The 27,163-nt window shown below is 39.6% G+C and overlaps 1 protein-coding gene across 7 annotated transcripts in view; it reads left to right on the top strand.

Moving 5' to 3' along the window:
- The window catches only part of CNTN4 (contactin 4), a 1,025,129-nt gene that overhangs the window by 917,950 nt on the left and 80,016 nt on the right, over positions 1 to 27,163 (top strand). For all 7 annotated transcript variants that reach the window (XM_070776310.1, XM_019985102.2, XM_070776305.1 and 4 more), the window contains one exon: positions 10,098 to 10,225. In XM_070776310.1, coding sequence (XP_070632411.1) covers positions 10,098 to 10,225 — 128 coding nt within the window. The remainder of the gene's footprint in view (positions 1 to 10,097; positions 10,226 to 27,163) is intronic.

The raw sequence follows: 27,163 nt of genomic DNA, 5'->3' as shown, positions 1-27,163 counted from the left end.
ACTTAAATTTGTCATCCAAAACATACTTCTTTCTTAAGATGGGAAGCAAAGCCATCTTCTACAGTTATCCACTGATTCTTTATAAGCCGTACATTACTATGAAACAGAATTTATATAAATCAGGAGAATTCACTCTTCCCAAGTCAGGCTGAGAATTTCTATGTATCTCTTGAAATTTATAATATCAAGCAGACTTCAGTTAAAGTTGTATTAGAGTTCTCCAGAAAAACAGAACTGAGAGGGTATATAAGAGAAGATTTATTATAGGAATTGGCTCACATGTTTATGGAGGTAGGAAATCCCACAATCTGCTGTTTGCAAGCTGGAGAAGCAGGAGAGCTAGTGGCGATGTACAGAGTGAGTTCCAAGGCCTGGAGATGAGGAGAGTCAATGGTATAAACCACAGTCTGAGTCTTAAAGTCCAAAAAGCAGGAGCATTAATGTCTAAGGTCAGGAGAACGGGGGTGTCCCGCTTCACACAGAGAATCAGTTCTGCCTTCCTCTGCCTTTTTGTTCCCTCAGCCCTCAGGGCGTTGGATGATGGCCATCAATATGGGTGAGGCAACCTTCACTCTGTCTGCTGACTCAGATTCTAATGTTTCCCAGAAACACCCTTCCAGACACACTCAGAAATAATGTTTTACCAGCCGTCTTAATATCCCTTAGCCCAGTCAAACTGACACATAAAATTAACCATCACAAAAGTTAAAATATCTTTTGACGTTTATTAGATAGCCAGGTTCAAACTCACCAAGTCCTAATTTTTTTTTTTCCCTTCAAAACAAAGTTTTGGTGTTTTTAGCTGATGTCTGCAGCACACCAAGGCCAGTTAACCTGCCAGGCTTTTCCTGTTTCTAAGCTGGCACAAATTCAGGGACAGCTCTCAGCCCATATGTCTTCAGCTCAGTTGGTCACAGGCTGATTCTGCTGTTGATAGGTTGAATATACAAATCTTTATTGCTTCCTGGCCACCTCTCCACTCCCTCAAAGTTTTAACTGCTTCATGAGTGTTGTATTCTAAAACTCTTTTGTATTGCTATTGCCTCAAAAGCAAGTAAAGATAAGACCTTTCTACAGAAATTCCAGTTCTATGCAGAACTGCTTGGAAAGCCACAGGGCACCATTTTGGTAGAGATCTCCTCTACCTAATTTTGACCATAATTTTAATATCAAAATTAATATTAATTAATTGTCTAGACAACAAAGAAAGGATAGACTGGAAGAGCTACTTGATTCCAACAAATAAACCTGGTTAACTAAAGAAGAAATTGAAATCGCAGTTCAGTCTTAATTTGTGTTTTCCTGTTGGACTTTTACATATTATTCATTACCACAGCAAACTGCCTTCAGACTCCACTTTTGATTTACTACCTTTCTTGTTGTGTTCATTCGCTAAGTAGTGTCCAACTCCTTTTGACCCCAAGGAGTTTACCTTGTGGGTATTTAGGGAAGAGAGCTCCAGACAGAGTCAGCAATCCATGCAAGTGTTTAATATATGACATGCTGAGTATTTCTAGAAACAGGAAAGTTAGCCTGGTTGGATATGGAAGAGTTATGGGAAAGTAGTAGGTGAGAACCAAGAAGTAATGTGGAGATGGATGTAGCAGAAAATGAAGGCCTTGTGTATTGCTGAAAATATTTACTTCTCTTGCTTTGAATGCCCTCAGGGGAGCCATAGTATAGTTTGATCAGAGAAGTGATGTCATCTGCCTTTTTTTTTTTTTTTTAAAGGAGCAGGCTGGATGTTGTGTTGTGGATTGATTGTAGAGGTACAGGTGAGCAAGCAGAGGCCCCAGTAAGAAGTTAATGCCCTAATCAGGGAAGGGATGTCGTTGGCTGACTCCAGGGTGGTAGCAGAGGTTATTGATGTTCAGTTGCTAAGTCGTGTCTGACTCTTTGTGACCCCATGGACTGCAGCATGCCAGGCTTCCCTGTTCTTCACTATCTCCCAGAGTTTGCTCAAACTCATGTCCATGGAGTCAGTGATGCCATCCAACCATCAACTTAAGAGCAATAATTTCAAGTCTCTGTAACTACTATTGGGAAGAAGGGCCAGGCCATGGAGAAGGGAAGTGGATGCTCTGGGGACTACGTGTGATGGTTCTGTGCCCAGAGGAGCAAGTCTGCTCCTCCACATCACCCCTTCTTCCCATCCTCTGATGGCTACAGAGTAGGTCCTGAAGCCACTTGCTCTACCCAGACCAACAACTCTGGTGGGTTTCTGCTCTTGACACTGTTGGTTGAAGGATATCCCTTAAATTCATGTCTACCTGAAGTTAAAATGAAGTCATACAGGTTTAGGATGGACCCTAATCCAGTGACTCATGTCCTTGTAAGAAGAAGGAAATTTGTGTACAGACACATGTGCAGAGAAAAGATGATGTGAGGAGACACACAGGAAGAACCACCCGTGACAGTGGGGTCAGAGATTTAGAGTGATGTGTCTGTAAGCCGAGGAGCACGAGGGACTACTGACTCACCAGAAATAAGAGAGGCAAGAAGGAGTCTCCTTCAAAGCCTCCAAAAACAACCAGCTTTCCCTGTACCTTGATTTCAGACCTCTGCTCTCAGAACCGTGGGAGAGTCAATCCTTCTGGTTTTAAGTCACCTGAGTCTTGATACTTTGCTATGGCAGTTCTAGTAAATGAACACAAAGCCCAATTTCCCCTCATCCTCCCATTGTTCTGTGTGGGATGTCTGGGGTGGGGGGAGTCCAAGAGGCAGAGAAGTGTGATTTTAAGCCTAAAGGCCGCCCCAAGCCCTGTCCCATTGGCTCAGAACAGGGACACGGTTTAAAGTATTCTCCAAAGGCCACAGGAGTGAGGAAGGGGCATGAATTAACTGTTCAAGCCAGACACAGCGAGAGCAAGAAAGCCCACCAGCAATTTAAGTAGTTTCCTCTCCTTCCCTGTGGCCCATTGGTGCCCTGGGATGTGTTGCAGGACTCCCCTCATCTTCCTGTTTGCCATGATGAGCCAGGAATGGGGTTTTGTATGAAATCACCCAATTATTTTGTTTAAAAGAAAACTCTGTAAGTCTTATTTGTTTTTCTGCCTCAAGGACTGTCCTACAGAATGAAGTAAGTCAGAAAGAGAAAAGCAAATATCATATATTAATGCATATATGTGAAATCTAGAAAAATGGTACAGATGGGCATATTTGCAAAGCAGAAATAGAGACACAGATGCAGAGAACAAACGTGTGGACACCGGGGGGAGGAAGGGAGGGTAGGATGAATTGGAAAATTGGGATTGACAGTTACACACTGCAATATATAAAACAGATAACTGATGAGCACCTACTGTACAGAACTGGGAACTGTACTTAACGCTGTGCACGGACCTAAATGGGAAGGGGATTCAAAAAAGAGGGGATGCAGGTATATATGTGCAGCTCATTGACTTTGCTGTATGGTAGAAACTAGCACAATACTGTAAAACAATAATACTCCAATAAAAACTAAAAAAAGAAAGAGAAAATTCTGTGCTGACTGAAGCAAACAGATTTGTGGCTAGGTGGTTCTTTCTCATTCTAGGGCATCACTTGTGGTTCCTGGGATCAGGGGTCCTGTGATAGCTCCACCATCCTGTCCGTTTGCTTGAGCTAAGATGTACAATACTTCTGTTAATGTTTTATAATATATTTCAGCCCCCCAGGAGCGTTCATTCCCCTTGTAATGTGTAAGCCTATTCTTTCGCGCTCTGGCTTTCAACTTCCAAACATGTTTTCTGGAACTCCTCACGTATAAAAGAAAGGAGAAGCCTCCTATGACTCTTTGATTTTTTTTTTTTTAACTATGTGTGATTTTTAAGTGAGTTATGTTATCCCTGGTCTAACAATGTGAAAGATAATATTTAATTTAACTGAACAGTTTGATACTTCCTTTGTTGAAAGGAAGTTATTAATTCATAATTCCTCCCTTTGCAAAAGGGGAGAATTTGTACTTTCAAGGGATTGACTTTTAAGGGAAGTGTTTCCTTACGACTTAGGGGCAGGTGAGGACATGCTGCCTGTGTCACCAGCAGTCAGGCCTCCATGGAGAACAACCCAGAAAATCATAGGTTGCCATTTTGGAATAACCCTCCTCTGTAGGGTGATAGAATATTGTGGAGTTGGCAGCTTTTTTCATCTGTTACCAGAGCCCCAAAAAAGAAAAGATCAGCATTTTTAAAGGTCCAGTGTCCCCAGACTGGTTTTGATTTATAGGACTGACAAGGTCAGCTCTTCAGTGGCTGTTACCCAGAGCCTCATATTGAGAAAGAGAGATTCAATTTGTCTCATAATTCCAGATACGCTCCCATACCCTATGGATCTGCAGTCTCCAAATGACACTGGGGGAACAACTGCTTCTCTATGCGATAGGTAATTTACTGTGTTGTGCATTAGATGACCTCGTCTCCTGTAGAGAAAATTAAGTCCTGTGTCATACCTTTATTTTTTACTACTTGCTGCTTTATCATCTTCGACTTTTCTCTGATACTATCAATGTTTTAAAAAGAGCCTACAGGTCGGTCAAGGCTAAACCTTCTGTTCTAAGCCAGAAGCAGATTTACATTTTCAGTTTTTTTTTTTTTTTAATCTAACTCCATCACTATGCATGAGTATTAGGAGGAGCTCAAAGTTCAATCTCAAGCTAATAGCTACAGGTCAGTCAGTAGTCTGAAATGGGGGAATTAAAATGAAGTGGGAACTTGGAAACCTGTTTGAGAAAGAAATGTGGAAATAAAACTATTCTTAGACTAGAATGAGGCACTTTATTAATGGAACAAACATGAATTCACTGCAAAATAGGTTGGTATAGGATTCATGTGGAACGGAAGCAAGTATCTAAATATTAGTTGTTGTTCATTTTGCTAAGTTGTGTCTGATTCTTTGTGACCCCATGGACTGTAGCACACCAGGCTTCCTTGTCCTTCACTATCTCTCAGAGTTTGCTCAAACTCATGTCGATTGAGTGAGTGACATCATCCAGCCATCTCATCCTCTGCCGCCCCCTTATCTCCCTGCCCTCAATCTTTGCCAGCATCAGGGTCTTTTCCAGTGAGTGAGCTCTTTGCATCAGGTGGCCACAGTATTGTAGCTTCATCTTCAACATCAGTCCTTCCAATGAATACTCAGGGTTGATTTCCTTTAGGATTGACTGGTTTGATGTCCTTGCAGTCCAGGGAGATCAAAGCAGTCAATTTCTAGCTATGTAATCATTATTTCTAGCTATACAGTTGTCTAAAGTCCTCCTGATTGGACTTCCCTGGTGGTCCAGTGGTTAAGACTCTGTACTTCCAATATAGGGGGCACAGATTCGATCCCTGGCCGGGGGCCTGAGATCCCACCTGACACATGGTGTGGCCAAAAAAATTTTTTTAAAGTCCTCCTGATCTATAGAGGTTTTGGTATGCAGGAGGTTTACAATAGATATTTATGAGTCCAGTTTTTCATCCCCTTCCAGGACTGTTTGTTGTCACCTGTATCCTTATTAAGCATAGTAGTGTGTTGCTGAACTTCAGAGGGATGAAGAATGACTACTCAAGAATGACTCGAGAGTAGCCTTAGCCTTAACAGAGTCCTGTATTAATGTTTGAAACAATGGATCTGTAGGAGGGCACAGAGCTTTAGCTAATAGAACATTTGGCAAATGCATGCACTTATGCGGTGCATTTTCTGTGCCATGTACTGTTCTGAGCATTGCATATCTTCACAGCAAACCATGAATATAGTTATTTTTATTATTCCGTTATCTCAAATAAAAAATTTAGCTTCAGGAGAACTAATTTACCCAAAGTCACACAGCTCATAACTGGTACAAGGCTGATTTGAGTCTAGACAACTTAGTTCCAGAACATATGTTTTTATTCACTACACTGCATTGCTCACATAAGGAAGTGGTTGAATTTCCCAAAAGAGCAATTATCCCAATTTCATACTGAACCTGCAATTGGATTACCCCTAGGAAGAATGAGCAGTCCCAGAAGTATGATGAGATTTAATGACAGGTACTAAAAATTACAAATTCTACAAATTCCCCACCTCCTTGACTTTCTCCATTGTCTGGAACTCTAGCATTGGAGGCTTAGGTCTCTACTCAACTCTTTGTGGAAAACAATGGAAAGATTAAAATTAAACTGGTGTCAGGAGATGAACTCTTAAAGATGGACAGAACTGTTCTTTGAAAAATTACTTTCTCATTTCACAAGGCTCCTAGAAAATTGGACAGGGACGTTTTGAGAATAAAGGGAAAGCAGAGCCTTGGGAGAGAAATGAAGAACCAGCTGGGTCCTGCAGCTGAGTAGCAACTATATGTTAAATACCTTTTGTGCAATGAAAATATCAAAATTAGGGATGTCAGGATGAAATTGATGCTCAGAAAAATATTTGTACAGCTCTTTACAGTTAAAAGAAACTCTCACATGTCTGATCTATTGTAGCAGATAAACATCATAATATCCTATGTAATTAAAAAAATAAAGACTGATGGAGACCAGTGTCTCTTAGCTGGAGGTGGATGTGTCCAGAGATTATTTGGGAGATATTTTTGATTGTCATGATTTGGGAGGACAAGCATAGCCAATGAAGTACAGTGGGTAAGGGATAAGGATCTCCTTAAATACTCTCCCCGTGACAAAGACTTCTCTGGTCCAGAACATCAGTAGTGCTGAGGTCGAGAAACCTTGTCTTGGAGAGTATTCTGGTCAGGTCATATACCTCACAAGTATCAGGGTCAAAGCTAGAACCCAGGTCATCTGATGACGAATCCTTTGTTTCCTTATTTATATCCTTTGGCATTATACAATATGCAGTGCTATGCAAGCCTTTTAGATCTGGAGAATTTTAAAAGTATAAATTATTAGTAGCCCTTTAGCATCAGAGAAGGCAATGGCACCCCACTCCAGTACTCTTGCCTGGAAAATCCCATGGACGGAGGAGCCTGGTAGGCTGCAGTCCATGGGGTTGCTAAGAGTCAGACATGACTGAGTGACTTCATTTTCACTTTCCACTTTCATGCATTGGAGAAGGAAATGGCAACCCACTCCAGTGTTCTTGCCTAGAGAATCCCAGGGACGGGGGAGCCTGGCGGACTGCCGTCTATGGGGTCGCACAGAGTCGGACACGACTGAAGCGACTTAGCAGCAGCAGCAGCAGCAGTGCTTCAGAAGAGTCAGATCACACCTCAGAGTGTTTAATACATCCTAAGCCTATGGAGGAGAAGGGAGTGACAGATGATATGATTGGAAGGCATCACCAACTCAATGGACATGAATTTGCACAAACTCTAGGAGATGGTGAAGAACAGGGAAGCCTGGTGTGCTGCAGTCCATGGGATCGCAAAGAGCTGAACACAACTTAGCGGTTGAACAACAAAGGCCTGTGTTACTTCATGGAAGATGATTCCACGTCCAAAACACAAACGTCACCTTCTTTACTGAGTTCTAGTATGCCAGCATTTCACAATTTCCAGCCAATTATTTTGTAAATGGGAACATGATTAATTCCTTTAATACTATATTTGTGATTATCGAGGTAATTAGGATTTAATCACCACTCTATTTTTGTGAGTATTTATATCTGCTCTTTGGCTAATAGGGTATCATATGTTTTTTATTGACCAAAGTGTTATGTGCGTGTCTATGGTGTAAATGAACAAAGGGCCTTCTTGTCTGTATCCTGGACCTTGATTTGGGATGACCCAGGTCATTGTACATTGACTTCAGATTGTCTGATGTGACACTGGAATGCACGAAGCAGGCTGCTTTAATTACTATTTTAAGTATATTAAGATAACTGTGTTCCATTTTCCCCATCTGTACCAATTATTACATAACAGAACAATTTTAAAGATAAAAAAGAATTACTTTTTTTTATTATCCCTAATAAATACCAAGGATCTCTCTGACCCTCTTACATAATTTTTGCTGCCATCCTATAAGATTGGTATTATGAGCTCTATTTTATAGATGAGGTTGCTAAAACTTAAAAAGTTAAGCAAATTGCCTCGGGTCACACAGCCAGAGCTGACGGATCTGGAATTTGATTAGCCATTCTCTGATGCCAGCATCCTTGGTAGTGTTCTCAAACCTTCACACCATGTCCTCAGCCTGAATCTTAGAACCTGGAATGGGTCATCAAGAATGTGGTCACCTCTCCATTCCTAAGCACCTTCATGAAAAATGTACCACATTTGCAACCCAGTGTAACTAAATCTTCTCATGATTTTTAAATGTTTAGCCAAAAGTTCTGTTAAATAAAGCTGTGTTCCTCCTAGTTCTTTTCTGAAGGACTCTGTTAAGGCTGGTACTGGTGCCAAGTGCTTTAGCCATTCTGAATTCCAATAACAGTATTGATTTTTCTCTTTTTTTTTGCATTTTTTACACAAATGTTTGTTTCTCTGTTAAATATTCCCTTTAAATACAAGGAATGAATTCTAAATCATCATAAAGATGAATTAAAAATGAAAGCCCTCCAGTATAGCATGCATAATCACTGTGGACTTGGTTACTACTGGTGTGCACTGTTTAACATCAAAAACAAATACAGCTTATTTGAAAATCACGCTACTGGATTTTTTAGCTCTTCCTCTGTGACCAGTTCGCTCAATCACTTAAGAGATGCTTACAGGGTATCTATTATGTACTAGATCAGGAGATTAAGTCCTAAAACAGAGTCCCTGTATTCAGGGAAGCTAATGTTCCATCTGATAGGAGGGTTAACAGGTAAAGAAAACTTCTGAATTGAGTTGAATGGGAAGCAATAAAGTGGCTGCAGAAACAAGATTAACAGGAAAAGGGAAATCCATTTAGAAATGTAAGCCAGGGAAAGTCCATAAGGAACAACTAGCCACAAGTTGAGGTCCCGAGAGAGCGTGAAGGTGATAGCTGTGTCCTGATGTCGAGGCAGACAGAGAGCAAATATTACAGGAAAGTCCCGAGGAGGGAAGGAGGTCAGATACTTGAGGAACCTGCAGAAGACCTGTGTGTCTAGACCTCACTGAAGGGTAGAAAGATTAAGATGAAATGAGAAAGGCAAAGTCAAGAGAAGGGCAAAGGCCAGATTCCTTAGGCCATATAGGTTCTGGGAAAGAATTTGTTCTGAGTGCAAAGTGGAGCTGAAGATGGATCTGTAAGCCTGAGGGGTGAGGTAATTTGTATTTTAAAAGATCGCCTGGCCACTGACTGAAGGATGCACTTGAGAGGCAGGAGTAGAAATAGCCAGATCATTTAAGAGGCTGTTGTGGTAGGTTGGGTGAGAAAGTGGGAGCCAAGGAGATAGACAGGAGTGGGTAGATTTGAAAGATGCAGTAAATATTCAACAGACATGTACCTTGAATAAGCCATCTGTGTACATTTCTTATTTCTCCAACTATCCTCTAAGGCAAGCTGTATGCCTTGTTCATCTGCATACCCTTCCCTTCTGCTATAGTCATGTTGCAAACAGGCTTCCCTCCAGTCCCCCTGTTCCAGTTTTGTGTTCGTCAGTGGAAATGCTTCCTTCCCACCTGGTGGTAGATATTTGTCCCTAATTGTGGGCCCTGAGATGCACCATCCACATTTGCTGTTCTGCCAAAGTCATACCATGTTGTGGAATATTTTAATTTTTTTTAGTTCAGCTCTTGCATCTCATTAAAAGTGTATTGTCTGACATATTTCAGGAAGAAATAAGCTTAATAATAACTCATTTAATTTAAGCCTCTCGAGAAGGAAGAAAACATTTTCAATGAAAATGCATAAAGTGGCCCATCAAGGATTTTTCTTTCTTATTCTTCAGCAGTTTAATGATGAATGGTAATCTACAATAAGCTTTCCTTTTGGATAATGTGGTTATAGCTGCCAAAGAGAGAGAATGGTTACATCCTGTCTCATATTTCTAGCAGTTATCCCAACAGAATGTTGAAACCATATTAGCAATTAAAGTAATATAATTACTAAATAAATCAGACATCCTAATTATATTTATCTGTATGCAGGTAAATATCATAAATAAAGATGAGGCTGTCAAGTGATGTAACTATGATTTAATAGTTTGAAAATGACAGGATGACAGAAATATTTTCCAGTTGGTCATATGAAGTAAACTTACCATTTGGGGTTTATCTTCTTTAATTTCAGAATTACCATTTCTGAAGATGGAAGCCTCAGAATCATCAATGTGACTAAATCAGATGCTGGAAGTTACACCTGCATAGCCACTAACCATTTTGGAACTGCGAGCAGTACTGGAAACCTTGTAGTAAAAGGTAATGACTAACCCAGAGAACCAAAGGCAATTGCACCCCACTCCGGTACTCGTGCCTGGAAAATCCCATGGGTGGAGGAGCCTGGTGGGCTGCAGTCCATGGGTCGCTAAGAATCGGACACAACTGAGCGACTTCCCTTTCACTTTTCACTTTCATACATTGGAGCAGGAAATGGCAGCCCACTCCAGTGTTCTTGCCTGGAGAATCCCAGGGACAGGGGAGCCTGGTGGGCTTCCATCTATGGGGTCGCACAGAGTCGGACACAACTGAAGCAACTTAGCAGCAGCAGCAGCAACCCAGAGAACACGTAGATTGACATATGTGTCGCCATTTCAAATAATGTAACCTATTGAAGTGGCATCCTTCATATTAATATCACAGATATCACTGTGTTGCTAAATTAACCCATCAAGGCAAACATGGTATGATTAACAATTCTTAGAGAACTGTCATTCATGAATATGACGGAAAGGCTATCTTATTTCGGAATCATCCAATACAATTTTGAGAATCACTGCCATTGTATCTATTATAATATTCTAACTAATGTTATCTTCAATCCTTTAATTAAATTTCTTCACGTCTCTATAGATTTGAAATTCATGTCTAGGAACACCAAAACCCATGGCTCAAATACTATTTTTAGCTAGCATTGTTTAAACAATGACATTGGAGATTTTTAAAAGAGCTGTCTTGGTTATTCAGAGGCGTGGATATGGATTATTGTACCCATAAAGGGCTTTGGCCACCTTTGCGCTTTGCTTCAGTCACCCAGCCCACCCTGCCAGTTTTAAGGAAATAAAATTTTCCACATTCCTTCACCTGGGTGCTTTATAGTAGATGACAGAACACCAGTTTGATGGGATGTGCTGAAAGTACCAAGTAAGAATTGTGAAGATGAGGTTTTAATTTACATTTCATTTGCATTTATGTTACTTTATATCTGGCTGCCAAATCAAAGAATTTTTAAATTGAAGGGATCTTGGCCATGACCTGACTGAGGAAGATAAAGCTCAGGTTGGCGAGTTTCTCAAGGTCACCAACAGCAGATATGAACCCTGGAATCCTGATTTTGCATTCTTGCTGTTTCTTTCTACTGTGCCAGGAAATCTTACTCATTTTTCCTGTTTCTCCATAATAGATATAGATGTGTTACAATGTATTTATTATTTCCCCTTGCCCATTTGTAACTCCCTCTGTGAAATAAGATAACCAAAGGCAAAGAAGAATATCCCAGAAAGAATATTTGCCTCTGTTTTAACAAAGAAAGCTAAAAATTACCTAATTACATATTTTGGAATCATTAGAAATTTGAAAAGTACTGCTGCTTGGGGCTGGTGCACTGGGACGACCCAGAGGGAGGATATGGGGAGGGAAGAGGGAGGAGGGTTCAGGATGGGGAACACAGGTATACCTGTGGTGGATTCATTTCGATATTTGGCAAAACTAATACAATATTGTAAAGTTTAAAAATAAAATAAAATTAAAAAAATAAAATAAAATAAAAAAAGAAAGAAAAGTACTGCCATTTAGGGAAGCCTTTTTATCATAAGGGGATTCCCTGGTGGCTAAGAGGTTAAAGCGTCTGCCTTCAATGTGGGAGACCTGGGTTCGATCCCTGGGTTGGGAAGATCCCCTGGAGAAGGAAATGGTAACCCACTCTAGTAGTCTTGCCTGGAGAATCCCATGGATGGAGAAGCCTGGTAGCCTACAGTTCACAGGGTCACAAAGAGTCAGACACGACTGAGAGACTTCACTTTCACTTTCACTTTTTTATCATAAACATACTTGTCTATGTAGATAGAAAACTGTAAGTCCAAGAGTCAGACATAAATCTGTATTTATGTTGACCCCAGCTATTTCAATCTATTAATTATTCACTTGGAGCAACAGCATGGGTATGTGACTGTGTGTTCACTCTGTTTTATAGGGCAAAGAAAAAAAGTTTAGATAATACTGGCATAGCAAAATTTCAGCTAGTGTCTTCACTAATGTATAGCTTTCTCAAATACAAAAGGAAAATTAGTGATGAACTAGAACCAGGAGGAACCCCAAGCTTTCAGAGATGATTAATAACATAACTAAAACCTGATTAGCTATGAAGTAAGATAGCCTAAGACAAATAAAAATATCCCAGAAAGAATGTTTGCCTCTATTTTAATTTAATGAAGAAAGCTAAAAGTTACCTAATTACAAAAAAAAAAAAAAAAAGTTACCTAATTACATATTTTGGAGTCATTAGAAGTTTGAAAAGTACTGCCATTTAGAGAAGCGTTTTTATCATAAACATACTTGTTTATGCAGATAGAAAACTGTAAGTCCAAGAGTCAGACATAAGTCTATATTTACCTAAGCACAGGCGCCATATATATGCTCTATATATTGTTAAAACTGGGGGGGAGGTTCACATGTAGAAATAAGTTATGCCTTGTGTTTGGTTGGCATCCGTCCTATAAGCCTTGACTTCTTCAGCTCTCAAAATAGTTGGCAGAAGTTCCTCTCTTTCCCATCAGAGTTCATCTTCCAGCAGTACTGCCAGTCCCAAGGTAAAACCATTCACAGGCATGCAGAGACTTCCCTGCTGCTGCGCTTATACTGAATTATGGTGCAAAGCTTAGCGATACACCGATGATAAGATACACCACGATCGCCTCCTTATTTGGGTGGATATAAATGTTGCTGAGTAATAACTTCTACCTATGTTAAGAAACTTAACACTTCATTTCTTGCCTTCCAGTTAACATCTTAAACAGTGATTTCCCCAGGTATGGTATAAAAGATCATTTTAGACCATTCAGAGTTAATTTTTTTTGTTTCCTTTACTAACTATATATATATACATATATATATATATATATCTTTCCACGTGTATTAGGAAAATGTTACTTTTTCATTAATGGCAATGATTTTTAAAAAACTCCTTTTAAAATATATTTATATTTCTAAAGAAATATTGTTTGTATTATTATAAAAGGATGTGCAAAAGGTTGTTAAGGTGGTACACAACGATTGGAAGATGTGATTAATGCCAGTTTTCCATTTCCATTCCAAAACATAAGACAGTTTTAGCGGACTTTAAGGGAAAGGATAGAGAGGGACATGTAACAGGGTCAGTACACACCTGCCTGTGCTGGAGACATGTTATGCTGAGGCAAAGGAGCACTGAGATTGTGAAATAGATGGGGAAGGAGGAAGGACAGGTCCAAAAGAGCCCAGTGGCCTGTGGAAAGAGGAAAGCAGAGATCTGTAGGCAGAAACTGTGCGGTCAAAGTAGTATGTTCCCCACTTGATTGTGGATGAATTCATTTGTTTCCAAGCAGAGTTCTTTCCAGGCTTGGCTGTGGGTATTCAACTGTAGTCACTTTTTCCAGAGAGGCCGTCTAATTTTTGTTTTGTTCTGTTTGAGTATTTATTTATTTATTTTTGGTTGTACCGGGTCTTCATTGCAGTGCAGGCTTTCTCTAGTTGCAGTGAGTGGAGGCTGTCTTTTTTGCAGCACACTGGCTCCTCATTGCCGTGGCTTCTCTTGCAGTGGAGCCCGGGCTCTAGGCGCATGAGCTCAGTAGTTGCAGCTTGAGGGCTCAGTAGTTGTGCCTCATGGGCTTAGTTGCTCCTAGGCATGTGGAATCTTCTCGGACCAGGGATCTAACTCAGGTCCCTCACATTGGCAGGAGGCTCCTCAACCACTGTACCACCAGGGAAGTCCCCTCTGATTCTTAATATTTTCTCCCAAGTGAGATGGGGAAAAAAAGAAAATGAGCTTTATTTGGTTAATATGTTCACAGGAGTTAACCGTATGACTTGGGTAAGGTCAGGTGTTTCAGAGTATATTTATTTCCTGTTGCTTGATTCTGAGTCCCATTTGCATTAATGGGAAGTATGCGTGTGTGTGTGTGTGTGTGTGTGTGTGTGTGTGTGTGTGTGTGCGCGCGCGCGCGCGCGCACGCACGCGCAAAGGGGCACTCAGACTGCCAGGTCGCTGAGAAGGACATTAACATAAACGGAGAAATAGAATTTAGAAATCTGCCTCATAAAGCACGATAAAGGCAGAGAAAACCGTTCTGAACTCCACATGAACTATGCCAGGTCTTGAATCGCACATCAAAATGCTTGAGCCCTACACCTTTAATGTAAATGTAGCAAAATAGCCCGAAATGTGATGGAGCGCTGTATCTTAATTCAATTTAGAGATCCACAAAGGGACTGATTTATCAGAGAAGTTATGCTCTAACCTTAAAATGTGCTTATATTCGTTTTGATCTCCTCCAGTGTCTGGGATTAAAACACTATGAAGGTCAGGCATCAGACAACATCTTCTCTAACCTTTTTGCAATAATTTTGTCATTAGCAATGCTTTTAAGATCCAATTCTCTTCCATCCCCCTACACTAGTTTTTTGGAGAGAAGCTGAAGATACTGTCAAACATAGGGACAGTAAGTAAAGCCGGCAGGGGAGAAGGGGAGAAGGGAATAGATCTACTACAGCAGGTACAGCAGGTTTAAAATAAATCTCTAGCAGACAACCACAAAGTAGATAAATATTCAGGTTATGCATGAGCGGGCTTCTAAACTGCAGAATTCTGACAGGTGCCCAGGGGGCTCTTGAATGTGTACCATCATCTGAATTTCTAAATTTGACTGATTTTTTTTTTTTAGCTAGTTAGCATCTATTTGGAATTTTGAGTCGCTCTTTTATTTTAAGCAAGAATGATTCTCAAGTCAGACCCCTGAATCTTAACAGAAAGCATCATATTTGACCTTTCATGGAAGATGTGCTTTAGCGATTGTGAACATCATTAAGAACTAGATGGAAGGCAGGCTACATTTCCATGCAGTACTGTACTTACTAATTCATTTTTATCTGTAGAGCAGAGTTAAAGGCATGCCATTTAACTCACATGCATGAGGCAGTGTCTTTATTGCACAGGCTTCCTATGACAGGTATTTTTAAGTAGCAATCCTCAAGAAGAGTGACTTCTCTTTGTCTTGGATGTAGTTCAGCAAGATAACTATGGTAATAGCTACCCTAGATCTTATTGATCATCTCCCAGGCTCAAAATGAAATGCAGGGCTGTAAGCTGTGCTGTTATCTAGCTGAACTACATCCAAAGTGACCTTGAGTAACTAACTCTCTGGCTGGTGGTTCCAGACCATACTTTGAGGAGCCCTGAAAGTGAAAGAAAGCGAAAGTGTTAGTCACTTAGTCATGTCCAACTCTTTGTGACCCCATAGACTGTAGCCCGCCAGCCTCCTCTGTCTATGGAGTTCTCCAGGCAAGCTACTGGAATGGGTTGCCATTCCCTTCACCAGGGGATGTTCCCAATCTAGGGATTGAAACTGGTTCTCCTGCATTGCAGGCAGATCCTTTACCATCTGAAGCTCTATCCTACATCAAACAACTTTGAACATGCTACCAACTAAGTGAAATTTCAGTGGAATGCTTAATAGAAATGCATATCCCTACTGCCTCACCCTTAACCTAACAAATCTAAATCTTTGAGGATGAGATGTGAAAACCGTACATTTTTAATAAACATCCCGCCTGATCCTCATACACACCAGAGTCTAAAAAGACTGAATTTTCAGTCACTGGCAAACTATGGCCTATGGGCCAAATTCAGGTAGCCATCTATTTTTGTATAACCCAGTGCTAAGAATGGTTTCCATGTGTTTTGCTGGTTGAAAAAAAATCAAAAGAATAATAATACTTTCAGATATGTAGAAATTTTTATGAAGTTCTTATTTCAGTGTGCATAAATCAGGTTTTAGTGAGATATAGCCATGTCGCTTGTTTACATTATTGATGATGGTTGTGTCTGTACAACAGCAGATGGAATAGTCAAGACAGAGACCATGTAATAGCCCACCAGACTCCTCTGTCCCTGGGATTCTCCAGGCAAGAATACTGGAGTGAGTTACCCTTCCCTTCTCCAGGGGATCTTCCTGATCCAGGGATTGAACCCGCCTCTATTGCTTTGCAGGCAGATTCTTTTTACCATCTGAGCCATGAGGGGAGACCATGTAAAGTATAGCTATCCTCAGTTTTGCCTCTTGACCAGCAAAGCCTAAAGTATTTGCTACTCAGTTTTTTACAGAAAAAAAGAAACTTTCTAATCCCTTCTCTTTTTTTAACTTTTTATTTTATGTTAGAGTATAGCTGATGAACAATGTTGTGATGGTTTCAGGTGGACAGCAAAGGGACTCAGCAATACACAAGCATATGTCTGGTCTCCGCCAAGCTCCTCTCCCACCCAGGCTGCTATATAACATTGAATAGAATTCCCTGTGTTATATGATAGGACCTTATTGATTATCCATTTTAAATATAGCAGTGTATTCATACTGAGCCCAGACTCCTTAACTGTCCCTTCCCCATCCTTCCACCCTGCTGCTGCTGCTAAGTCACTTCAGTCGTGTCTGACTCTGTGCGACCCCATAGATGGCAGCCCACCAGGCTCCCCCGTCCCTGGGATTCTCCAGGCAAGAATACCGGAGTGGGTTGTCATTTCCTTCTCCAATGCATGAAAGTGAAAAGTGAAAGTGAAGTCGCTCCACCCTGGCAACCATAAATTCATGAAGTCTGTGAGTCTGTTTTGTAAATAAGTTCATGTATATCATTTATTTTTAGATTCTGCATATAAGGGATGCCATATGATATTTCTCCTTCTGTGTCTGACTTCACTCAGTATGACCATCTCTAGGTCCATCCATGTTGCTGAAAATTGCATTGTTTCATTATTTTTAATGGCTGAGTAATATCCCATTATATATATTTATCACATCTTCTTTATCCAGTCCTCTGTCAGTGGATTGACAGAGGTTGATTCCATGCCTTGACTATTGCAAACTGTGCTGCAATCAACATTGGGGTGCATGTATCTTTTGAGACCATGTTTTTCTCCAGATATATGCCCAGGAGAGGGGTTGCAGGGTCATATGGTAGCTATTTTTAGTTTTAGTTGCTCTCTATACAAATTTTATACTGATTTCATATGGGTTTTAAAATGTTTCTTAGCAAATAAGTTTCATTTAAATTTTTAACAATTTAATATGTAAATATATTTATTTTATTTCAATTTTTATTCAGTGCACAGAATTACTTGTATTTTAAGAAAAAGTAAATTTGTACTTTATCTTTGTTAGAAAAAGGGGTTCTTTTTTCTTAAATTTATTTATTTTTAATTGGCGGATAATTCATTTACAATATTATATTGATTTCTCCCATTTATCAACATGAATTGGCCACAGGTATACATATGTCCCCTCCCTCTTGAACTTCCCTCCAACCTCCTACCCCGCCCCTCTCGGTTGTCAGTGAAACATAAACATTACCATGTGTAAAATTAGATATCCCTGGAAATTTGCTATATGTAGCAGGGAGCTCAGATCAGGTGTGCTGTGAAAAAGGATTCTTAGTAGTATTTAACTAAGACCACATATGCTCCTAATACAAGATTAGTTTGCATCTTCATTCCCTAACCCTGCAAAGTGAAAGTGTTCTTTGGCTTCCTGAACATTTAATTATTTGTCCCCTTGCCAGAATTGGTGCTCATTGTCCATTCCATCAAGTGTTTGCTTATATTTAGAAGATAAGATGCTATCCAATAATATAGATTGCAGAAAAAAAGGAATTTTCTTACCAATACCAAGGAGTTTCTAAAACATCATTACAGTGCATTATTTAAAATTGTTCTTCTGTTTTAACTATAGGAAATTGAAAAATATCAACCTCTCCATGCATGGCATGACTGATACGATAGTCTTTTCAATTGGAACTTTTTTTGAAAATAAGTTTGAAGCAGCCCACATCTTCTATGTAAAATTATTCAAGGCTTTTTCCATATTTGACTGGGGATCAATCAGAAATCAGTAATCAGCAATGACATTTTGCTACTAACACATAACAAAACTCTTAATGTTGGGCCCTTATAACAGAATACATTTCTACCTAATTAGATGTCTTCCACTGGAACCAATTATTTAGAGGCAATAATTAAGGGTCTTTCTAATAGGATTAGCACAAATTCTGACCCAAGGCATTTAGAGTAGGAAGGAAAAGTTTGTTGTTAGAAGTGCAGAATGCTAATTATGTTAGATCCCCTGGTAGAACAGTGGTCAGAACATTTCAGTACTAGATCCTATTAGATCTGAGAAGACCTACCACTCTAGACTTTGCAGCAGCTAACTCAAATAGTGGGACTTCCCTGATAGCTCATTTCTAAAGAATCTGCCTGAAGTGCAGGAGACCCCAGTTCAATTCCTGGGTCAGGAAGATCCACTGGAGAAGGGATAAGCTACCCACTCCAGTACTCCTGGGCTTCCCTTGTACCTCAGCTGGTAAAGAATATGCCTGCAATGCAGGAAACCTGTGTTCAATTCCTGGGTTGGGAAAATCCCCTGGAGAAGGGAAAGGCTACTGACTCCAGTATTCTGGCCTGGAGAATTCCATAGACTATACCCATGGGGTCGCAAAGAGTCGGACGTGACTGACGGAATTCCACTTTCACTTCACAACTCAAATAGCAGAAGCCTAAAGAAAGGGTGGATGATTGTGCCTCTTACGCTTCCTGTGTTCACTGACCATGATGTAACCTAGAACTCTTTTTCTGCCAAAACATGAAGCCAAGATTTTTATGAACAGAGCATAATTACTTCCCCTGAGATTCTTGTGAGCCCTAATGAAGGCCACACAGATTTAGCAAATAAAGTGCCTTTAGCAATATCAATCATGGATATGATCATTCTTTGCCTGATCCTCTCTGTAAAAGCGCTTTTCTCCTTTTATAATGCTGAGATTTAAATGTATTAAGACTGTGTGCCAGGGCAGTCTACCCTGAATCCATCCTGCCCATCATTTTTCCACTTCTGGTCTAGAGGGAAGTCATAATTCCTTAACTATTGTGCTTCTCTATGCCAACCCTGCCCTTCCCTAAGAAGGCCTCTATGCTGAAGGCAGCTTTCATGTTCTTGCCTTTAATATAAAACGCATAGTGTGGACTAGTAAGATTTTGAAAAATTGTCAGCCTCATTAATAATCAGGGCATCCCCGATGGCTCAGCAGATAAAGAATCTGCCTGTAATTCAGGAGACACAGGAGACACAGGTTCAATCCCTGGGCCAGAGAGATTCCCTGGAGAAGGGAAGCCACTCCAGTATTCTTGCCTGGAAAATTTCATGTACAGAGGAGCTGGCAGGCTGCAGTCCAATGGGTCACAAAGAGTCAGACATGGCTGAGTGACTAAGCATATCAGTAATAAGGGAAATGCAAATTAAAGTACCAGTGTGATACGACTTTACATATAAGATTGACAAAAGCTAGACATCTAACCAAATAATTTGTTAGTAAGGATAGAAGGAAAATAGTATTCACATAGTTTAAGTAGGAATGTGATCTGGGATAGACACTGATGTGAACAAGGAAAATTGGCCCAGCAATTCTATTTGAGATATTTACTCTAGAGGAAATTATACGTATTATGAGATGGACTTGCAAAAATGTTCATTATGTTGTTTGTACATTATGTTGACGAAAAATATGCAGGCAAATTAAAGAATAATGCATATGGTAGTATTTCATATAATGTATTTTATTTATATAATGTATATAGCATGATTTAATAGAGAATTAGTAATAATAATATCATGAAATGTTTAAACATAAAAATACAATGCTCAGCATAAGTGCTAACCTGTGATTTTAATTTGTGAGGAAGGAGATCTGGAGTAAGGTTATATTAAAGGACTTTAGCTGTATTGATAATATTTTACTTGAGGGTAAATTCTTAATGTATACTTAGAGTGGAAAAAAGGCTAGAGGTCTATGGGGAAAATGTTAAAGACTGTTAATTCTATAAATGGAAATATGAGTATTGGTAATCATTTTTTTATAGTTTTACATGAGTGATCTCTGTAACGAAATTAAAAAAAAAAAAATCCCTCAGGTCAGAATTCCTGTACATGGTCAGGTATTATAGTCAAAATCACCCAGAGAATGCATCTTATTTTCTCCTTCTCTCCTAGACATTGTAGAATAGAGAAAACCTTATTACTAGTGATATTTAACCCGCTTGATCCAAGTATTTTCTTTTAAGGGGAAAAAAAAAACTACTGTAGAATGAAATGAATGGTTTATTTCCTAGTGAGTGCTTACCAATCAAAATAAACAAAACAAACAAACAAAAAATGCAAACAGAATATGACTCTTTGGCTTCATTAAATGTGAAGCACATAATTAATTTCTTTTCCAGCAATTCAAAGAGACTTGTGTTGTACTGATTCAGTTTAATTGAACTTATTACCACAAGCAGATAATAAGAAGTATATTGAAGATATCCATCTGGCTTGCACGGAAAACCTCACATGTTTCATTCTTCACGGCTGTCACAGACCATACTAATTGCCTCATTTCAGCTGTTTTACAATCAGTATGACTTAGCTATTAATGTGATAAAACCCTTACTTGAGAGGAGGTTGATATTAAAAAGCATAGATCTCTGACCTACCTCTGCCACCACTTCTGAACACATGCCCAGCATTATTAAAGTTGTATATTTTTCAAATACATAAATAAAAATCCCTCTCTTTCTCATGTACATCTTTTAAAGTTACATCTGTCCTCTTGCATCTTGCCACAGAGCTAGAAATGGTTTATGTTGAGATTTTTTAGTCATAAAATGTTGCAGAGTCAATGTGGTTTGTTTTCAACTATACTGAGTTTACTTTTTTATAATGTCCAATGCTGAAATGGATTTAATGCTAAATGGATTAAGCGACTAATTGTGTTATAAATAAGAAGGAGAGTAAAATTAAGCACTTTTATTTTCTGTTCCTAAATATCAGAGCTTCCTGTGGGGTTTGAGAATGATGTTTTGTCATGCAGACTGGCTTTATATGGACATGATTCCCTCATAAGCAGAGGGAGGGTGTGTGTGTGTGTGCCTTGTATTTTAGAGGTGGCCCCGTGGGGGAATCCAAGAGTTGGTTCCCAACTTTGAAAAGGAAAATTCTGTCTATTACAAACCTTGAACCAGAAAAGAGATATATCAGAATAATTCATAAGTGACTCTCACCTACCTTCCTTTCTTGGCATCTGTTTTCTGTGCCAGAAGCAGGAGGAATAGTGCCCTCCCAAACTTGTCACTTCACCAAAACCATGATTGAATTTCTCTGGCTGTCATATACAATCAAATCTAAGAAAGCCCTCCGAAAGACTGTGTGGGCCTTCAGGTTAAATACAGAACCTGACCAAGATGAAAGCAAGTTAATTAACATTTCCATCAACTCTCTCTGATTTACTCTAGCAAGATCCATTTCTAAAAGGTTAAAATGGTTGTCTGTTTTATGCAGCCATTTGAAGAGCTGAAAGTAGGTTACTGGTTATGGGAGAAGAAATGTAAGCAGAACATTTAGAGCAATGGGGGCTTCTTACATGGCCTTATAGCAGTTCTATAATCAGTGTGCAAGACATGTTATTAAGTGAAGATTAGCAACATCTGCTTTGAAAATTTCCTGAACTGGAAAACATGTCACCTATTATCATATTAACTCCCCCTCGCCTTTATCTCTTTTCAGCAGTAGAACTGCTTAGAAATATAAGTAAAGCTTGGCTACCTAAATATAAGTAAAGCTTGGCTACCTGAAACAGTAGGATCCTAAGGATGCAATCAGAAGTGCCTTCTCTTCCACATCTACTCTTTTAAGCCTAGCCCACATCTCCTCTGATATAATATTGATCTGCCTCTACTGCCTTTGCCCACAGGGTAAGTAAAACATCTAGTCACATGGTCACAATGCTATTTGTACTAATACGTTTTGATGCCTAAGACAAAAGAAACAATTATAAAGACCAGTATAGATGATACAGGAGCACTGATGCAGTCTGGATGTGAGAGTTGGACTGTGAAGAAAGCTGAGAGCCGAAGAATTGATGCTTTTGAACTGTGGTGTTGGAGAGGACTCTTAAGAGTCCCTTGGACTGCAAGGAGATCCAACCAGTCCATTCTAAAAGAGATCAGTCCTGGGTGTTCTTTGGAAGGAATGATGCTAAAGCTGAAACTCCAGTACTTTGGCCACCTCATGCGAAGAGTTGACTCATTGGAAAAGATTCTGATGCTGGGAGGGATTGGAGGCAGGAGGAGAAGGGGACGACAGAGGATGGGATGGCTGGATGGCATCACCGACATGATGGACATGAGTTTGAGTGAACTCCGGGAGTTTGTGATGGACAGGGAGGCCTGGCATGCTGTGATTAATGGGGTCGCAAAGAGTTGGACACGACTGAGCAACTGAACTGAACTGAACTGATGCAGTCTGGATATGAGGAAATAGTCAAAAGATGTAAAAGATGTAGCCATCTCTCTCCCTGTAAGGCACTGTGGGCCTTGGACCACAAGCAATAGAATTGCCTAGAGTTTTGTTTTTAATAAATGCACGTTCCTGGACCCCTGTCCTGGTGAACAAAACCCTCCAGGGGTGCAACCCAGAAATTTTCATTTTTAGTAAGTTCTGCAGAGAACGCCTAAATACGTCAAAGGTCAAAAACCTAGGAGCTAACAGTCTAAGGGTGGATACTATTAACAAGAGCCAAGAAATAGACTGTGTTCAGACTGTGGAAGGAATAAAAAAGTGGAGTAAGTGACTAACTGGGGGAGTAAAGGTGATCATTGAACTGGGAATTAAAAAATGAATTAGAGTTCAGCAGGTTAAAAAATGTAAAGGTAATTGCAGGCAGAAAGCACTTACCTAATGTATGAGAGGAATGGAAATCCTCAGCACATTCAGGAAAAATACATGTGAAAGAGGAGATGAGAGCACTTCCTAAGAGGCAGGCCCTGAAACACTATTGATCCCATTTCAGCAACTGTGGACCGTAGAGAGAAAAATATTTTGATTTTTCTTTTTTAAAGCAAAGAAAACACGTTCTATCAATTGTACCTAAATGATCTTGACACCAACTTCAGGGGAAATTTTGCATTTTCTAAGAAAATTTAGAAAGAAAAGCTATTATCACCAACATAGGATTTTTTTAATTACCTTTAAAGTAGGGGATAATCCATATTATTTATAGAAATATTAGGAAAAAGACAATCTCATTATTCAGAGAGAGCCACATAAGTTTTTATGTTGTCTTCCAGAATTACATCCAGGCATACCTAGATATATGTAATAGATGTATACGTGTATATGTATGTCTCTCTGTGTATATTTATTTATTGTTTATTTGCTTGGCTGTGCTGGCTCTTAGTTGCAGCGTGTGGAATCTCTAGATGAGGCCTGTGGGGTCTGGTTCACTGACGAGGACTAAACCCGGGCCTGCTGCATTGGGAGAACAGAGGCTTAGCCACTGTGCCACCAGGGAAGTCCTATGTGTGTGTCTGTCTTCAAACCTGTAAATAAATATCCTTGTTACCAAAAGATTACATTATACACATTGTCCCATAACTTCTTTTGTCATTAATAACTTTCTGTCAGCATAGATTTTCAAATGAGAAATAAGTACTAACCTTTTTTTTTTCTCTTATAAATATGTTCCTTTCTCCTGCTAGTCAAAATAGCATCAAGAAGACACCTTTAAAAAAAACTCTCGTGTTACATATGCACGCAAGATGGGGAAGAGACAGGAGGATAATTTGGAGGACTGGTTTAAATGTCTCACCCCAAAATTTTGATTAGGGCATGCATGTCAGCCTGGAAGGGAGGTCCTGAACTATCCCTCTGCCCTCTTTCCTCAACCTTTCCCTATTGAAATTTCTTATCAGTGACACATGACGTTACTCATCATATGCTGAGTACATTTTCTGATCACATGAACCATGAGGGAATAGATGAAATGACAGAACCAATATTCAAAAGATAATCATGGGAACCAAATGTAACAAGATTAATTTTAATACTGGCAACTGTAAAGGTTTGTACTTGGCTCCAGAAGTAAAGTTGAAAGAGTAAAAGTTTAGGGTCAGGCTGTGTGTTAAAGGTCTTGCTGACTGTAAGATTACTGGTGAGTTAACAATATTCTGTGCTTTAGAAAAAAAAGCAAATTATATCTATAACTTAATGGAGAACCCAAAACAAGAGAGGAAACCAAAATTCTTAAACTCTACAGTAGCCCCAGTGAAAATAAAACTTGAGGAGGACTGTGGGTTTTTTCAGACTGACATTAAAATTTAAAATCAGCCTAGAGAAAGACAACTGAGCAAATGATAGGAGACATAGCTGAAGGATGTTAAGCCAAAGCAGAGGAGTTAGGGAGGGTGGAAAGGAACATTTCAAGAACTGTCAAACTCTGTGTGGTATCAAAGGGCAGTCCCTAAATAGGTAATAAATGTAACAGAGAATATTATTTGTGTTCAATAAAAGGAAAAAGTTTCAAACAATTAGACCATGAAGAAGATGAAACAAATGATTTTTTAGAAAAATTATCAATGAGGTTCATTTCCAGACTGGACATCTACTCCAGGGTAACACTGCAGAAAGAATTCATGCAACAGACAGAAGTGCGTGGTCTCAGTGGCCTGAAAAGGCATTTCCCAGTCGTTTTAACATTGTTGTGACCTGCTTCAGTGACTTTGTAAACACTGATCCATATGAACCTCCCAATTCTGAAATGTTATCAGTCTATGATTTTATAGTTTGAAAAATTTATTTCTGCCCTGTGCTTTTCTACCCCTGAGCGAAAATATTGCCGCTAGGTTGAATTCTGTCATGGTGACATTATTTTCTTATGGCAAAGTCCTTCTGTTTTTGTTTTTTCCTCCCAGCATGAATTTATCCATAATCACGAATGCAGTATGGGTTGAAAAGGTTATTCTGCTAATTATGAATAGTTTATTCTTAAAAGAGTCCTATGAAAATTGATTTTCTCTTAACTACGTGTTGGAATTCGAGGCTGTTGCGTAAACAATACCTGTGTTCATTACTTGAGTTTTGAACCCTTCAAGAGGTAAGCCAAGGCAGTCAGGCAGATGGCAGTCAGATGTCAGCTTTGTAACTCATACAACTGGTAGGTGAGCAAGTGACTGGGTACATAGCATTGGTGGGCTTCCCAAGACTGAACTGCACACTGGGTAGACTTGCACCATGGCACAGCCTCAGGTCAGCCATTACGAACCTTATAATGTGGAGGATCAGACCACTGTATGTGGTTGCAGGAGAAGGTAATGCAGAGCCAGGAATTCTTCACTGATTTTTCCCAGGTTCACCACTGGATGAGAAAGAGTGAGGTTAGGGGAGGAGAGAAGAGAGGACTCTTAAGAAGCATTAAGAGTCTTTAAATGTCAGCTATAGACCAGAGTTTGCAAACTGGTGCTCTCATGGCTAATTTTACTTGAATCCGCACACTCTGTTTTCTTTGGTTGTGAGAGTATTTAAAACTTTTGAATTGGAATGCTTTTAGAGGGGAGGCATGTATTCTGTAAATTGCTCCCAGACCTCATTATCCCTCGTTGTCTCATATCTCTAAATCACACAGTGGTGATATCATCAGGACCTCTGTGAGCATTTGACATGCAATACTAAGTGGGTCCATGACTCTGAGAGAAAGATCAGCCTTTTGATTATTTTCATCTGTTACATTAGTAAGTGGATACAAACTGACCATGATAGGGCTAAGAGAAAAAGATGGTTGGAAGAGGGAATGTTTCAAATCATTCTGTTTATAATTCCGTACATTATTCTACTCCACATCTGCATTTCACTCCCATATCTCTACCAGGAGGTTATCAGTGGGATTAGAAACTTTGTTGTCTGAATGGACAGGGTCTTCTCAGGAGTGGCCAGTAGTTAATTGGGACAAGAAAACAGAAGTCATTATCTTTGAGAAATCTGAAGCAAATTGAGGCAGGTTATCACTTCTCACTGGGAAACAAATTGCTCCTGTCTTTAAAAAGACTCTGCTTTCTTTAGCTGCTGACGGGGGGTTCCTGTCAATTGTCATAGAGATGGGGAGAATATGGATTAATGGTAATAAAGTAGTGGTCATGAAATACCTACAAGCTCATTTCCATGAATGTTTCTAGTTGATTTGACTACTGTGTTTGAATGACAGAATTTGTGCTAAGCTTTAACTCTAGAAAATTGGGGTGCTATCTTCCAGCCAAAATCTTTAGTGTGCTGATCTGTTTGGGAAAGCTCTCTGTGTAAAGGAAAAGCCATAAATTATAGACAAAATAGCTCTTTCCCTTGGCTAATGTGTCTTTTTGGAACCCCTATCAGTCTGGGGTTTGAGGGGAGTGGAATTAGAGTTCAGCTTTACTGCCAAAAAAAAAAAAAAAAGAGAGAGAGGAGAAAAAAAGGAAACAGTGGACAGTGTGGGGGTTTATAAAGATTGTGAATAGTTAAAAAAAAAAAAAACTTGAGAAGGTATAACCAACTTTGTCTGAATTTTGTAAATATGGGAATGATTGCCTTCCAGTGGAAAGAACAGTGAGTGAGGTCCTGCCCACGTGGGTTCTGGGTCCAGCTTAGTTACCAGCCCCTTGTGTGACACCATGTGGATCATACTGCCTCAGACTCTTTGTTTTCTCACCTGTAAAACGAAGAGCCCTGAATAGAGAGAGTGAAGGCCTCCTCCAGTTCTGAAGTTCTGTCTATGATAAAGAACTGCTTAAGTTGGAATACAGAATGAAAGCCCTCTAATTTCCAATGTCTTTTTCACTCAACAACAAAAGAAAAATCTATCCAGAGGTACTGTCACTCAGGCTTTCAGAGAAGATGAGATGAAATCTTCCGTGAACAGGAGATTTGCATTGTATAAACATTTATTCTGTATTAATTCAGGTTATAATACCTGAAAGAAAAATTAGAAATTAAGTGGTGTGGGCAGTTTTATCAACCACTCCATCCACGAGTGGCCATGAGACTGGGATCTGAAAGAACCCTAGCCTCACAGTGCCTTAGTCTTCACATACTTCTGAAAATATGATCACCTGGCCACCCTGAAGGG

Source organism: Bos indicus, chromosome 22 (assembly GCF_029378745.1).
Source record: "Bos indicus isolate NIAB-ARS_2022 breed Sahiwal x Tharparkar chromosome 22, NIAB-ARS_B.indTharparkar_mat_pri_1.0, whole genome shotgun sequence".
Classification (NCBI taxonomy): Eukaryota; Metazoa; Chordata; class Mammalia; order Artiodactyla; family Bovidae; genus Bos; species Bos indicus.
The sequence above is the reverse complement of the archived record's forward strand: the minus strand, read 5'-3'. Positions and strand labels throughout refer to the sequence as shown.